The sequence below is a fragment of the Lynx rufus genome, unplaced genomic scaffold (genome assembly GCF_022079265.1).
Source record: "Lynx rufus isolate CCGP_SWC_20201006 ecotype Redwood Valley unplaced genomic scaffold, mLynRuf1.p SCAF_9, whole genome shotgun sequence".
Lineage (NCBI taxonomy): Eukaryota > Metazoa > Chordata > Mammalia > Carnivora > Felidae > Lynx > Lynx rufus.
The window spans coordinates 8519019-8536260 of record NW_025814897.1 but is presented as its reverse complement, the minus strand read 5'-3'; the positions used below and the strand labels follow the sequence as shown (position 1 = coordinate 8536260).

General features: G+C 41.1%; 1 protein-coding gene across 1 annotated transcript in view; it reads right to left on the bottom strand.

Annotated features, from left to right (window-relative positions):
* Positions 1–17242, bottom strand: part of ZC3H12C (zinc finger CCCH-type containing 12C) — an 87425-nt gene that overhangs the window by 48678 nt on the left and 21505 nt on the right. The window contains exon 2 of the mRNA XM_047071158.1: positions 685–1436. Within this exon, the coding sequence (XP_046927114.1) occupies positions 685–1364 (680 nt within the window). The 5' untranslated portion in view covers positions 1365–1436. The remainder of the gene's footprint in view (positions 1–684; positions 1437–17242) is intronic.

Genomic DNA, 17242 nt, shown 5'->3' with positions numbered 1-17242 from the left:
ATTTGTTCCCAAATCAATATAAACAGTTTTCTAAAGGAATTGGTGTTTTCCCCTAGGATTATTTGACTTCACCTAGAAATAGACTGTTTACCTGACTAGATTCCAAAATTGTTGAATATTATCACAGTCAAGTTCTTCGTTTAAAACTAGTGGTCAACACTCAACCAGGAATATGCATGGATTTCTAGGCCATAGTAATTTAGCGGGATGAGGAACAAAAAGACATGTATCTGGGGAAAGAGGGTCTGTATCTAAGGATGAACGGGAGGAGAACTGGCAGAGCCCCCTGGCAGCTGGGAGGAAGAAAAGTGAAAGAGATGCGATTCCAAATATGTAAGCTAGGGGCACCTGGGTGGCTCAGCCGCTTGAGCGGCCGACCTTAGCCTAGGTCGTGATCTCCTGGTTCACAAGTTCGAGCCCCACGTCAGTCTCTGTGCTGACAGCTCAGAGCCTGGAGCCTGCTTTGGATTCTGTGTCCCCCACTCTCTGCCCCTCCCCTGCTCTCTCTGTCTCTCTCTCAAAAACAAATAAAAACATTAAACATTTTTCAAAAAATACATAAGCTAATGTGGGGATGCAGAATAACCTTGACTTCAGTGACTATTAGAAGAGAAATTGGTCACGACACTAGGAACACCTCTCAAAGATGGTTCAGTAATACCCAGCGAAGACTTTGGCACTTACCTCATGGCCACATTGCTGCCATCGATGACTACGGGTCTCAGGTTCTCCCCGTCATCCGCCACGAGCTCTTGCATCGGAGAGTCCGACCGCTGAGACTCCAGGGAAGGCGCTTCCCGCGTTAGACTGTTGACCGTACTAACCGTCTGTTCGGCCTCACTTTTGTTTCCAAGCTTGACGAGCTCTCCCAAGATGTCATTGATTAAAGCATCGGTACCGAGTTTATTGAGCACAAGCTGAACCTGTTCTTCAGAATAGCCTAACTTCAGTGCAAACTCTAGTTTCGTTTGGTATTCTCGCACCACATCGGGGGGTTTCTTCACTTCCTTGGAGGTAGTCTGGGACTCCTCAGGTTTAAAGTCTTGCAAAATGTCACTGCGTTTGAGTATGTGAGGCTCTAAGCAGGGAGACCTACACAGTTGTCTGTGAGTCTTGGTTAATAAGCATGGCTCTGCTGAAATGCTTCTCGACTGGTCTGACTCGTTATCGGAATTTGTGCTTTCTTCAGAGTCACCAGAGCTCACATTCTCTTCAGACACCTCTTTCTCTTCCTTCCCGGAATTAACCTTATCCATTGTTGGCTTTTCCACCATTGACCAAGGTACAGATGTACTTAAATGTGGGTCAGTGCTCTCCACATAAAGGTGGCCTAGGTCATGCCCCAGATGATCCTTCAAGCCCATGAAGCTGTTATGTGTACTTGACTCCACTTTGCTATTTTTTCTGTATTCCTGAATGCAAAGCACCCCGTATTCCTAGAGAAAAAATGTAAAATATTTAGAATCTCTTATGTACAGTTTCATTCCTGTTTCAGTGAAGAAGTTGAAAGATTATTTATTACCAAACTATACCGAATACCTACTTTGCAGTTACCTACGTCTTCTCATCCCGCGGAACACCTTTGCCCAAGATGGCATCATGCCCCGTTTTTCAGATGAAGAAGTTAGGAATTAGAATGCCATGAGATCCCTCTGAGGCGACAAAGAAAATAACCAGTGGAACTGGATTTTTTTTTCACCCAGTTTTGCCCGACTCCCAAACCCATGCTTTGCCCACTCTGTCATGATGCTTCTCGACCATTACGGAAGAGACCTTTCCACTGTCAGAAAGGCCAATGTTTCCAGAGCGACACCTAGAACATTACCCAAAAGCATGTTTTAGATATACCAGGATAGGTTGTGTACAAGTTCTCTAAAAGAGTTCATAAACATTTGTAAAGATTAAAGAGAAAGCCATTCGGAGAGAAAGGAAAACATTAACTTTACTGTAATTGAAAAATTGACGTTAATTTGGATCAAGCTTAACAACAACCTAAAGACATTTCAAAAAAACTTTGGGTGGTGCGCTGTAAAAGCACAATTGTACAACGGCCAACAAAGAATGAAATAATTACAGAGTGAATCCTACTCCGTTTAGAAGATGAACAGTTTTGTCCTAACAATCTTTATTTTGTGACTGCTGAACATAGTAACGAATACAAATCTTAATGATACGCCACCCTTACTGTCAAGGACACTACCATCTACTTCACTCCAGGGGAAAAGAGTTCTTGTTTATTCTGTGCACATTGCTAGAAAGCGCAGAAATGAAATCGTTCTCATAAAATTAGCAGCATACAGTTAAGTACACTGACCGTTATCTTAATTTCCTGCATTTTACAGAAGAAAATATCTCTCTGTATTATATCAGATAATTAGTTCACCATTATCTACGTTTCGCGAAAAAGTCATCCTTTCTGCTACTCCCTCCCCTGCCACCCCCAGGAATGCCTTGCTGTTTAAAATGCTTTTGCTGTTTTACTAGTTTTCCTTAAAGTCTATTGGGAATCATTGTTATTTCTCTACCAGGAACAGGTTAGCAAAATAAAATTATCTGTTCTTGTGCTTCAGTGCAAGGGCTGTAAATTTACTTATTAAGGCAATTCCAGTGTTCCATCTGGGGAGATTAGTAAGGCAGGGGTAGCTGAATTTGAGACTGTCATAAAACACCTATTTAAGTAATCTAAAAAAGAAAATTGTAAAAAACATTTTATTCTAAAGCTCTTCAACATCTTATTTACACTAGAAAGGAGCTATTATATAAATGTGAAGAGAAAAATGCTAAGTGTTCTTCTAAGAAGTCAAACATCTGAATGCATACTTGGTGAACTTATTAGAGAGTGAAGTATTTCCACATAATGAAATAAATTCTATTAAGTATGGTAAATACTAGAGAACAGAACACGGAATCTTTAGCTTGATAACCACACACTTAACATTTCTTCCGTGTGGAACTCCTACACACTTCGACAGGAGTTTCTTCGGGTTTTATCCCTGGAGAAGACAGATAACGCTGTTCTATTAATAGAGCGTTCATTAGTCTTAAAGGAACATCAAATTCTCCTGGCCTGGGACGGCACAACTGATAAAAAGAGACACTCTTTAGGAGAGCTCTGAGCCGTATCTATTTCATTTTTTTCCTATTAATATGGATATGCACGAGCCCAATTATTTAGAATTAAAGGAAGGGATTCTGAAAGCACATCTTTACACCCAGTGATTTATTAACTACTGTAATATACTGACACCATAATGCAAGTAACAAATCACAACAGAATCCTAATGAAGGGATACAGTTAAAAGAAAAATCTGCACCGTGGCCTTCGCAGAGCTCCCACCAAAAGTATCTCGAACAAGGAAAACCCTATTGGAAGCTGGGCTGCCTGGCAACCAGAAGCTGGTTGCTAAGCTGCACTCTTTTAACATGCCATCATGAATGCTAGCACAGTCAAAGAATAATTTGGTATGAACAAAAGCCTATAAAAGAGACTGGGACTTAAGTGCGTCTGGTTTACCCTCCGAGAACAATGCAGCTGCCAGGCCAATCTGGAAGCTCCCACATCATTGTTCCGTAAACCCCGCAATCTGTTCTGACTGCAGGAAGTGTATTTAATGGGCCACGCTGCTGATCTCCCCCGAAAAGTTTGGGTTCTGCACAAGCGCTGTTGTGGGATAATTCTTCATGGTAATGACTCACTGACCCAATCCCCGACTTGAAGTAGGAGATATTATTTTAATATTGAGCAGCAGTGTCCTCCTTTGGGACAGTTTCAGAAAAGATGAATACTTTATCAAAAACACAGCCACCGGGGAACAGGGAAATGAAATGTTATGTTTAAAGAGTAAGTGAAATTATTCTGAATTTTCCCATTTTCCAAAGAAATGAAACCCAATACTGTAAAGATTTTTAAACCATAAATGATCCACCCTAAACAAATATTTAAGTCTTTCTATATCACTTCAGTCTAATCTAAAAAAGTGTTCATGACACAATGTAAAACTGCTCTACTACTAAATTTTATTCTACAGCTATGATGATAAAATAGGGAGAAAAAATGAGATTGCCAATAGTTTACTTTTTATAATATTAAACCACAGAAAACGCAACTGTATACAAATGTAGTGAATATCACACACCTTTAACTTATAATCACTCATGTAATTTATATATCCTATTTAAATAAAAAGTTTACGATAACCGGGCTAACACGATTTTTAACACTAAGGATAAAAGTAAGCTTGATCTACCCTACTTTTAAAAAAAACTAACATTTTATTTTGTTAGGCAAAACAGCTTTTTCTTTTCAAATAGTCTCACAGAACCTTTTTTTCCACAGTGACAGGCCTCTCTCTTCATGTTCCATATTTCAACTGGTTACTTCAGAATTTTCCAACGTCATCTTCCCTAAACAAGCAGTTAAATAATTTTTAGTTCCTGTCAATCAACAGACTAAATATGAAACAGTAAGAATAAGGGCAAAGGAGTTGTTACCAGGCCTATAAGCCACACAGATTTTCTTCACTACATAATCCAAATCTGAAGCAGCCTTATTTGTACCGATCAAATGGCAAACATTTGGTTTTTAAAACTTTCATCTCTGAAATGCTTCCTGACCCATTCGTAATTAGTAAAAGACTGCCCTGACTTAATATGGCAGTTAAAATTTTTTTCACAAATGATCTTGAAATCATTCAATAAAATATTAAAGGCTAGTCTTAAGATTTAAAAGCTGAAAAAATATTTTCATAGGCTGCAGTACTTGTTCATGTCATGTGCAAAACTTAAAGGAATTATTACAAGAAATCTTAGGACAAAGAACAGTAAAGGGTCTTTACTCTTGTTCAGGGCCTTCAAAATTATCAACGTAATGTCGAAAAAGACAGCAAAGACTTCAATACCGTCACATTTCTTATTACATGTAAGACAGAAAATACTTTTCCCCTTAATTCTAAATTGCTTACTAGACTTTTAAGGTTTGCATGTACTCAAATGCAAACATATGTAAACCACCTTTAATCAACTATTAACCAATAAGGCTAATTTCGCCCAGTTCATGAAGAAGCAACGTAGACAAAATTTCACACATAAAACAGGTCAGCGTTTATACTCCCATCATTATCAAAAAACTACAAAAAATATGGCTTAACTTTTAAGCTTTATATCAGGAATCTGTTGTAATTGGCCTTTACACACTATATTCATGAATACAAAAAGCACTGGGCAAAAATATCATGGTCTGAACACAGATTTCTACACTTACAAAGCTATAGCTTCCGTCTAGATACTATCCTAGACACAGAAATAATTTTCTTTGCCAAAGGCCTAATAGATTAAAAATCAAATAATATTATTTGTTGAAAAATAACCAAATTTTCATGCTAATTTTGTAGATGATGAAGTGTAACTATTTTAATTGTCAAAAAGAAACTTTCTATTAGCTGAAAGTAGGTTTATAATAGAACGGTTATTTACTAGAAATGTGTTGTATACACACGAATTCCCCCGTTTGGTGAGATCTTTGAAAGTTCTCATTAGATGACTTGGATAATCCTTCACCTCAAATCCAGTAAAAAAGTTTTTGTTTTTGTTTTTGTTTTTATTCTAAAGAGCCTCACAGATCCGGAATATTAGACCACAAAGTTGTTAAATCAATTTATTTGTTTGTAATGTAAAGTTACAATGCCATAAAGTGGGTTCTGGTTGTTATCCAAATGGTAATACTATGAGAACAATGAAAATAAAATAATGAATATGTAATAAATACCTACTGCTGTAGTCTCTGTGTATTTAATTACCATTGTATTTCAGTGAGTGCTGTTGTCCGCATCCCTCTAGCTAACAAAGAAAGGATGTCCCTTTGAACAGATTGGTTAATGCTCTGGGGCAGCAGATGTCTACTAGAACTGCAGGAGACCAGCAACTGGTGGCCTGCCCATCTTCTGAAAACTTTCAATAGACTCCTGCATATGTTCACACAATAGGGCATGTGGTAGAAAGGAAAACCTCTTTTTAACCCTTTATGCTCTCTCTTTCCCTCCCAACTGATAGATGAAAGTCTTTGTCTCCTCCTCTTTTCCCCATTACACAACTCGTGAAAGCAATAGTTATGGGAACGACATCTTCAGCCTAATGTTTGAAACCACTGCAGGGAAAAAGAGATGGGAGAAATCAGGACTCTATGTTACTATCAAAAACCGCTGACAGAGCAGGTGAACACTTAGTCCTTGTATTTACAGCAAGCTGTCTGAAACATCTACCTGTGCATCGGTCCATCTCCCCAAGCTAGATTTTTACGACAGTAGGAAAATCGATCATATCTTACTATCAGCTTAGAGCACCTAAGTCTGACAGTGACACTTTAAGGAACCTAAGAATGTGACAAGATAAAATCCTAATTCGTTGTTTGTCAAAATATCAGAACATGTGATCATCACTTATCTTTAAGTACCAAATGATCACGTGCCGTGCGCAGCGCCTTGCAAACGTTCACGAGGCTGTAATGACTGATCGGACTCCAGAAGATAAACCTGTAAAAGATCTGCTGCACGTATTTTACGGAGAGAATGATCTTGTATTTTGGCACTCCGTAATAATTTGTAGGCTTTCGTTTGAGGCGTATCCTCTCTTCTACAAAGTTCAAGTCAATACTCTCGGTATTTAGCCAAGTTGAACTTGGGAGGCAGGCATTAAGTAGCGCAGATACTCACGGCGGCAGGAAAATACAAAGACGTTTCTGCAGCAGCTTCAGCGGGAACTCCTTAACACAGTGGTAGCCGCAGACGTGCAGGCAGCCAGGAAGAACAATGAATGGTTGGACAGATGCAATGGCAATGTCTTGGCTGAACCGATTACCGAGTGGAGGGACAGCCAATCACGGCGCGGGAGCTCACAATTAGTTGGGCAGATGCGGGCCAAGCTCGGCTCCCTGCGTCAGGTTCGCAGGTTCCTACGATAAGCGAGTTGATGTCATTCCCGGGGCCTGCCCCGGGCAGCGTGTGTATTAACGAGGGGTGTGCGGGCAACAATAGGCCAGACAAAGGCCACTCGCCGGCAGCTGCTCTTTGGGAGCCGAGTCATTAGGCAGCAGGCTGCCAACAAGAAACACCTGGCTTGGGCGGCCTTCGGCTTTTCCTCCTTGCTTTTCATGCACCAAACAAAGAAACCAATTCTATTTTCAAGTAGTCAGAGTTGCATGTTTCCAAAAAGTTGAGGCTCCACTCCAGTCTATTAGCTTTGGGGTTTTGAGAAATAAAGAAAATGAAGTGTGTCAAAGCAGCGATTCTCTACTGCAGTAATCCCTTTCTTTAATAAATGAGTGACTAGTGAAATGAGACAGAAGGCTACAGTCAAACGATTTCCCTGGAAACACTGGGAAATCCAAAATATTTTTAGGTATTGGTTCGTTTGTTGCAAGGCAATAAAAAGACAAAAAAGGGAGGGGGAGCGATAAGAGCTTACAAACAGAATTTTAAAAAGTGAGTTCACTAGTCCTGTAGTGTGGGAAGACGAAACGAGTGTGGTCCAACTGTGTGCCAAATGTGTCATCCAAACTGTACATTTAGACAAAACTGCTTACGTTCAGCCTAAAATCGCCAGCACGGCTCACCTTACACATGTGCAACGCCACGTAAAACTCTTTTATTACGGATTCCACTCACTCGTCTCATTAAATAAAAGCTTTCGTTATGTTCTAATATACAACATTATTATACTTGTTAAAGGGATTTGTATTCCAGCTCAAATTCCAGCTCAGGAACAAGTTAACTTTATGAAGAAGAAATATGGGGGGAAGAATGACCAAAATGGACCTCCTCAGGGAGGAAGCTTGTTACCCCAGATTTATTTCCAACTTCCAGAATGCAGTACTTACAATGCTACCACTACTTGCTTTTGAGGGCTGCAGTTTCATCCTGAGTGGCCTCAATTAAAGAAGTTCAACCAAAATTTACAACCCCTCAGGTGTTGTGAAAATACTCCCCCCGCTAAAGGAAACCTACCTCTGACCCACCACCTACTTTTGTGAGCTCGCGCCCCCAGCCGCCCACACAAGCACGCACCCACTTTTCACTCTCCTCCAGGTAAAGCAGGAGCTGCTACTAAAATTCGACTTTCTGATACAGGCTGAATTACGCACAGCCTAGGATTTATCATTGTGTCATTATGAGAGCCAAGATGTAAAATGTGGCTAAAGCACCCCTAACGATAGAAACCAATCACAAATACTGGAGCTACTCTCCGTTAGGGTCATTTGTGAATACTTGGGGGAAAAGTGCCAGTTGGGACTCCTGGCCACGCCCTTACTGTGTCCACTCAAGTGTCAATGAGATTTTCTCTATTTACAACCCAAGAGGAAGGCCTACTCCATACAGTTACAAATTTTCAGTTATCTCACTGAAGAAAACATTCCTTATGCCTACCAGAAGCCTGAAAAAGTCCTGTTATCAGAAATAAAATAAAAACACAGAGTATACTTTAGATCACTGTCTATATTTTTTCTCCAAAGAGTTTACTATTTTATTAAGGTATATCATTCCCAAATGTTAGAAAAGTTCAAAATCTGTGGAAATATTTTCTAACTAAATGTAATTATTAGGTCTAAAGCAGAAACCATTCTTTTTCTGCCAAGGGTTATTTACGGTAATGTTTCTGCAGTTAGGTGAGCCTGTGGTCTAATGCTGTAAGCGCATTAAAGATAAAGCATCTCTAACATAGTTTACTGCAACTTATAAGGTAAATTACACAGAGTTTAGACTTTATGTCTTGGGTAAGCATATGAATGTCACAGAAGCGAAGAAAGTTAAAAAATTTTTTTAAAGTGACATGGTGGTATTTCTCTTTAAAATTTCATGAGCAAAAGGAGTAAGAAACATAAATCAAGGCCACTAGGATGGTTAGCAAATGTACTTCTTTTGGTAAAATGGAGTTTGATTTAGCAAGATAAGAAATAAAAAATATAACACACACGAAAGCAAAGTAGTTACAACTAAACCCTAATAAAACCTAAGCTATGCACTCAGAGAGACAGGTCAATATTTATGAATTCATATTAAAACTTTTTTGTGTGTATAAAAAGGAAACTCTTTAGTATGAATAGAAAGTCCTCTCTTTTCCCCTGGGTTTCCTTTCTTCTCTTTATCCCCTGCTACTATAGTTACTACTTTATAGCTTTAATTCAGGAGGAGGAGGAGGAATCTTCTCACTAATTCCTGCCACTGTGAACACAAAGAATGAGAGAAAACTACCCAAGGGCTCAGCAGGGAGCCTGATCTCTAGCACTGGATTAAGCTTTTTTGCAAACAGCAAATAAAGGCAGTGATCTGAAAAAGCTAATCAGATCCTGCTGGGGTATTTAGACTATCTTGGTTGCTAGTATTGGATAATGTTAAGCACATTAAAACATCTGTAGGTGAAAAGCCCGTCTGGCTTTCTTAGTCATAGGCCCTGCCTGGTCCACTTGCCCGCCCCCCCCCGCCACGCCCCCCCCCCAAAGCCAATACAAACAGCTGCACTGGGCTCTCTCCGGGGCGTCGCAAACCAGGGCTGAGCAGGCCTGCGGCTAAGACAGGAAAAAACAAGGCAGGTGTCATTTGTAATTTGGGGAGCACGCTGAAATCTGTCAATGCCAAGGGGGTGTCTAATGTTAGGACCTTGTTTGCTCAAGTCTGAATGTGAACACGTGGGCTCTGATGCTGATGTCTGGAAATCAATTCTCTTTATCACTGGTGATACAAGCCCGCTTCCCAGTACCTTCCCCCTAATGTGGATTTGTTTCCCAAAGTACACGATCTTCCTTGATCCTAACAGTAACACCATGGAAGTGAAATTACCATGTCACATTTTCCCAACTGTCTCCCAAAGGTTCAAAGGTTAAAATTTCAGCCAAAACTCTTCTCTAATTTTTGAGAACTAAACTAAGAAACAAAATAACCAACCTACAAAAACCTAATCTACACACACAGGGTAAGAGAATGAAGCAAAATCAATCAGGTACCAGCATGTGAACGAAAGTGCTCGTGGGCGAGTTTTATTTCTCTTTCATGACAGGGTGAGCTTCTCCCAGAGCCCTCAGCTCTTTGCAGTGTTCCTGTAGCCCTGGTTCTGCCACTGAGGCTGCTGTCAACATCCAAGGCAGCGGTGGCTTGAGGGCACATCAGCCTCTCTGTGATGAGAGGTCTTTTCCTGGCGTCTCCTGCTCTGGCTTCAACTTCCCAACTACAGTGGCCTCCTTGGGTACAACACTCCATCTGGCCTCTGCCTCCTCACTGGAGGAGGACTGATCTGGTGGGGGAGCCTGGGAAGAAGAATTTTGTAAGCAAAGCCCGGCCCCTTCCTCTGCCCTCTTCCCTTGGGCATCTGCCCACGGACACAGTACACGGCTGCCTTGCTCCCCAGCACTGCCCCAGACTGGGTGGTTAAAGCTTTCTAGTCTGGACGTTCAAGGTTATCAAGCCCTCCAAGCTGGGCTCTGCCATGGTTCCACCAAAAAAAAGGCTATTTTGATGTCCATCTGTCTGGCTCCTTTGTCTATTTCTCACTTGGTTCAGAACTAAGGCAGGAAAAACACCCCCTCAAACAACATTCAACAGAAGCTTTTGCTATCAAGAGCTATTAAGGGGAACAAAACATGGTATGAAGACTTAGGTAAATTAACTCTGGTCAGACTACAGTTAAAACACATATAATGGGAAAGTTTTTTTAAAAAAGAAAAAATTCTGCGACACCTGGGTGGCTCAGTTGGTTAAGCATCTGACTCTTGATTTCGGCACAGGTCATGATCTCACGGTTTATGAGACTGAGCCCTGTACTGGGCTCCACACTGACAGTGTGGAGCCTACTTGGGATTCTCTCTCTGCCTCTCCCTCCCATATGCACAGGCATGCTCGCTCTCAGAATAAACTTAAAAGTTCTACAGAAGAAAAAGTCCTGTAATAAGAGGGAAGATAAGGGGCGCCTGAGCGGCTCAGTCAGTTAACCTTCCAACTTCGGCTCAGGTCGTGATCTTGCAGTTTGTGGGTTCGAGCCCCTTGTCAGGCTCTGTGCTGACAGCTAGGAGCCTGAAGCCTGCTTTGGATTCTGTGTCTCCTGCTCTCTGCCCCTCCCTCCCTCCCTCATGCTCTGTCTCTCTCTCTCTCTCTCTCTCTCTCTCTCAAAAATGAGTGTTAAAAATTTTTTTAAAAGAGGGAAGATAATGTCCCTCAATATCAAAATTCTAAGGGTCTGACAATCTTTCAGTGCTACATCACTAAGAGGGTTCAGAGACAAATAGCAAATACACAAAAAACAGTTATTTCTTCCCAGTAGACTAAAAGCAAAAATTTTTCTGCAGTCATTTTAAGTGACAACATACTCCACAGTGTAAGGCTTCAATTATTTCCCAGATTAACTTCTTATTCAGTATTTTCAAAAATTCATTAAGCAGTAAGTCTTTAAAAAGATGCTCTTCGGGGTGCCTGGGTGCCTTACTCGGTTAGGTGTCCGACTTCGGCTCAGGTCATGATCTCACGGTTTGTGAGTTTGAGCCCTGTATAGGGCTCTGTACTGACAGCTGAGAGCCTGAAGCCTGCTTCGGATTCTGTGTCTCCCTCTCTCTCTGCCCCTCCCCCACTCGCACGCTCTCTCGCTCTCTCTCAAAGATGAATAGAAAAAAAAACTTTAAGATGATCTTCAGTTCTTATCAAACTTGTAAATAATCAAGGAACAAGGAATTTTAGAAAAGCTCAGTGAATACAAATGACATCCTGAATGCTCACGTCACAGGTTCCTAAAGCGGCTAATGTAAAAGGGAGTAAAGGGAGAGAAAATTCATGGGCATAAAAGGTCATAAATGATTTTAAAAGAGGTAGAAATCACCTGATATCATCCATATTAAAATACACAATTACATTAAATATAACTGAAACTCTCGAGAAAAGCTGACCCAAAGTGTGTAATTTTATATAAAATACAGGTAAGACATTCTCCGAATTAGGAGAACCTGATGACACCTTACCTCTTACAGTAGTGACAATATTTGCAACCTCATTATCAAAGCCTAGTCAGAACTGTTCTCTCCTGATGCTGTGGGGGCCCCTATCGGCCACTGTCTCTGCCGTTACCCCCGCTCCACCCACTGTGTACTCGTTCATGTACACCACGGTCCCTGCAGCCTGTGCATCCCAGTGGAGGACGGACATGGGTCTGGTTCTTTAGGTGTTAAATAATTCCATGCAGCAAACGAATTCAAACACTGCTCGGTCAAGAGCATTGTTGAAAAGCGAGACTGACAGAGTCAGGCTATAAAGAATAACTATCAGACAGAATTAAAAGAAAGCTCTGTCATGAGGTCTGATCTTACGAATGGCCCAGAAGAGTGTGTAAGAGAGAACGGAGTAGAAAGGAACTGGGGAGAGAAAAGCATGGGATGCAGAAAATGACACAAAAGTAACTACAAACCAACTATGGCCCAACCAAAGTTCTTTATTAAGAATTCCATCGAAATTCTCATTAATAGTCATGATAGAAATAGTTCCTGACATACCAATTCTTCTAAGACGGGAACATGAAATGCTGGAGCTAGTGCCCTGTAGGCCCTCACGCCAGTGATTTCCAAGTACTGCACTACTCACTTTAGCCAACTGTCCTGGTATTCAAGAAACTGAACAAGACGGAGAGGCTAGCCAACCGAACGGTTGTGTTAGACGCTGCCGAGCGAAATCGGCACAGGAGTTCATAACATTTTTCTCTACAGAGTTCTATTCCATAAGAGAGAGATGTAATCATTTAGATACTAAATTTAGATTTCTGAGCCTCCCTAACAAGACTCCTCCATACCAATCACCATATACTATAAGAAGTTAAATTTAGAATGTGAATCACCCTCAACAGCTGCCAACAGCGTCTGTCAACTCTAGCACGGCAGGGACTCCTGGGGTCTTGCTGATAGATCCCCCGTACCCCGCCAAGTGCTCCACATACAATAGGCACTCAAGACATATGCGATAAAGAACTGATAGCATTTCAATACCTGGGTCAAAATCCCTTTTCCAGATTGATTTGATCTTCCCGTCACATAACCTATATTCTTCCCAAACACGAGTTTAAGTGCTTTAAATAAAGCAATGATTCTTTCAATTTGGTTGCACACTAGAACCATCTGGGGAGTTTTAAAAGATATGGATGCCAGAATCTCATGCCTAGAGAGGTTTAGTTGTTTATTTATTTTGAACTGGCGATAGCCCAGGTGCGTCTAATGGGTACCCAAGTTTAAAATGGCTAGTGACTTACAGGTTTTTTCTTCTAAAACACCTTTTCTTTACAGCTTCACGTGTTAAAATCCTACCCATTACTACTGAAGATTCAGCTAAGCCCCAAATCTGCAGAAACCTTTCCTGGAACACAGTTAAATTTATCTTTGGAGGACTTGAGTTTTGCACAGGGCCTGGCCTATGGCCAGGACTTGATAAATGTTTGAGCGGTAGATCATTCCAGGAGCAGAGCACAGAGAAACACAATACATATTTATTGAAAGACTGATGTACAGGTGGTCCTCGTTACTGGCAGATTCTGTGTTTGCAAATCTGCCTCCTGGTAAAGAAATATTTGTTCCCTCCAAATTCATACTCGTTCAAAGCCGTTTGGCGGGCCTGTGTGAGGAGAGGTGGAAAATCGGAGTTGCCTGAGGCACATTCCAGCTGAGGCTGAACTTAGTGAGGCTGTGCCTCTTCCTTCAAGCGCTCCTACTGTCAACATGGCTGCTGAAAAGTACTATTTACTGCTGGGTCTTCTGAATCTTGTGCTTTTTGTTGGATGTGCAGTTTAAATGGCTCTCCAGCCCGGCGCTCAAGCGCTGTCCAGTGTCCTGAAGCGCAGGAAGGCCTTGCATATAAAGCACGCGCCCCAGGTAGGCCCGACCTCAAGCGCTGCTGGCCGTGGGGTTGGTGTGGGTGAACGAACCAACACTATATATGAAATAACAAGTCTTTCCGGGGCGCCTGGGTGGCTCAGTTGGTTGAGCATCTGACTTCAGCTCAGGTCATGATCTCGTGCTCTGGGACTATGAGCCCCACGTCAGGCTCTGTGCTGACAGCTCAGAGCCTGGATGGAGCGGCTTCTGATTCTGGGTCTCCCTCTCTCTCTGCCCCTCTCTCACTCATACTGTGTCTCTCAAAAGTGAATGTTAAAACATTTTTTAAAAAAGTCTTTAAACAGCAACACACTGGCAACAGGTTTATGTGTTGATTGGTCCATGGAAGTGTTTTGACTGGAGGCTCACAGGAACTTACTCCTCTATTTCCTCTAGGAGCAATGGTTCAGGACTTGCAGCAACTTTACAAAAGTACAATGAAAAACAAGAGCTGAGTGTAACTTCTCCCTCTCCTCAGAAGCTTTAGGACTGGTATTTTTAATGCCAGTTTCACTCAGTAATTGAGCACCTCTGAGGTGCAGGTGCTGGGGAGATAGTAGGAATGAAGGAAGCCCCTTTCTCTCCCCAGGCTTACTGTGTAGCCTGGCTGGGGGACAGGGAGAGAATATATACAATACATAAATGTCAGGCGATGGAAAAGGCTATAAAGAAACTTTCAGTCAGGGAAGGCTTCTCTGCTAAGGTGATATTTGCACAGACAGCAAAGAAAATGTGCACAGGAAGAGGGAAGATTTAGTACAAAAGCCTGACAGGAGTGTGTGTTTATGGAACAGCAACATGGCCAGCAGGACGGGTGGCAAGTGAGCAGGGGGAGGACTGAGAAGATGAGGACGGAAAGGGACCCACATAAGAAGCCAGGTCAAGTGGAGCTCTAAAAGGCAGTGCCTCACAGACTTTACACAGCATTTGCACCATGAACATCTTCAAGATTGTGACTGAGGAAGTCTGGGCTGGGGTCTGAGACACTGCATCCTAACAAGCTCACAGCTGAGGCCATGGCTGTTGGCCCACTGACCCTACGGTGAGAAGCAAGACTGGAGGTCACGCTAAGGCCTTGGCTTTTAATCTGAGATGGGAGTGATAGGACCCTATTTTATACTAATGTCCTGTAAACTTGGGCTTACTTACTATCAGTTCTGTTCCATTGATTTTTTTCTATTTCTGTGCCTATACCATATATTAAGACTGTAGACTGATAGTATATTGGGGACCCTGAATGTGCAAGTCTTCTATCATTACATTTTTAAGCAGGCTTCACGCCCAGCACAGAGCCCAATGTGGGGCTTGAACTCACGACCCTGAGATCAAGACCTGAGCTGAGATCAAGAGTCAGGGGCTTAACCAACTGAGCCACCCAGGTGCCCCAATTACATTTTTTTCTCATTTTCTTATTCTCTTCTTGGCTATTTTTACATGTACATGCAGATACTTTAGAACTGTTTTGACAGATTTTAATCAAAAAGCTGTTGGTAATTGGAGGGAGAGTGTGCTATAGTAGGACTTGCTTAAAAAGTACTGCTGATTTGTTGAACTGTTGAATCAAGAATGATCTGGTACACACACATATCACTCAGCCATCAAAAGAAATGTGATCTTGCCATTTGCAACAACATGGATGGACCTAGAGAGATTAAGTGAAATAATTCAGAAAAAGAAATATACCATAGAATTTCACTTATATATGAAATCTAAAAAACAAAACAAATGAACAAAACAGAAATAAACGCAGAGATACAGGAAACAAACTGGTGGTTACGAGGGGCAGGGGCGGCGGCGGGGGGGGGGGCAGGGGAGGGGCAAAAAAAAAGGGATTAAGCGGTACAAACTTCCAATTACAAAATAAATGAGCCACGGGGATGTAATCCACAGCCTAGGGAGTGGAGTCAAGAATACTGTAATAACTTTGTATGGCGACAGTTGGTAATGACACTTTTCATGGGAATCATCTTGTAATGTATGAACATACTATGATGTACACCTAATATTCATATGATATTGACTGTAAATTATACCTCAGCAAAAAAAAAAAATTGATTTCTTCACAAAAGACAAACTTCTTACTAAGCTTGTCTTAAAATGTTTTGCTTTTGTTCTTGCTGCTGTGAATGAAGTTTTTTTTCTTCTGTCATTATATTTACTGACTAGTTATTGTTGGTGTCTAAAATATTATTTTATTCACATAAAACTTCAGTGAACTAGGTACCTCCGTGAACTCCGCATGTTTCCATCAGTGTCTCTCTGAGGCTCTGGGGATTTCCAGATACATACAATAACGTAAAATCATCACATGGCCTCTTTCTTACCAATGTTTAGATCTCTTACTCCATCCTTTTGTCTAATTACACTGTATTATTATATAACACTGGCTATTTTGTGTTTTTCCCAATACTGATGGGAATGCCTCTGGGAGTTTATTATTAAGCATATATGGACTGCCAGCTAGGTGGTGTTCACACATACAGATATACAACACATACATCCCTCACCTTGAGCTTATTTACCACGCCAGGCCCCATTTTTCTCAATAGAAAAAAAAATAAAGATGTGATATGGTTGCTCTGAAATTTAAATGAGCTAATATAGAACACTTGGAATGGTGTCAGGCACATAGTAAGCATTCAGCAAGTGTGAGCTATATGCAATTCTTTGTTTATATACAACTATACATATACACATCACACTATATAGAGCCTTTGAAAAATCACTTATAGAAATACATTTTCCTCCTACATGAAAGATACAGAGAAAAAAATCAGGAATGTGGATTGCATTAATATGTTAAAGTGATCATACTGTTTTCTTTGGCTTACTAACATTATGAATTATATTAATAGATTGTCTAATATAGAAACACAATTACATTTTGTGGATTATATATGCTTACATTTCCCCAAGAATTTTTGAATCAAATATAAGATTGTGTTGTCACTTTCCTTAATGTATTTGCTTTGCCATATTTGGGCACAATTTTGCTGTTAGCAAAGGGATACGGTCAGTGTACCAGAGAGTGCCTGACTAGACTGGGTGGGCCATGCTTTCCGATAGAGGAACCACTATTTCTACAGGTCTGGTTTAGTGCTATTCTGAACCACGTCCCTGAACCTTGACAATAAATTCCAGGGCAGAGTTTGTTCCACCACAGGGTCCAAAGAAAAAGAGGCTGACCTCCTAATTTATGAATATAAAAGCCAACACCATACCATGCCCTCTTCCAACAACTGAGTAACCTGGACAAGTTATTTAATTGCTCTCAGTTTCACTAACCAGAAAATGGGGACAATACCACCAACAGCACAGGGTTGTTACACAGATTAAATGAGTTAATACACTTAGTTTAGT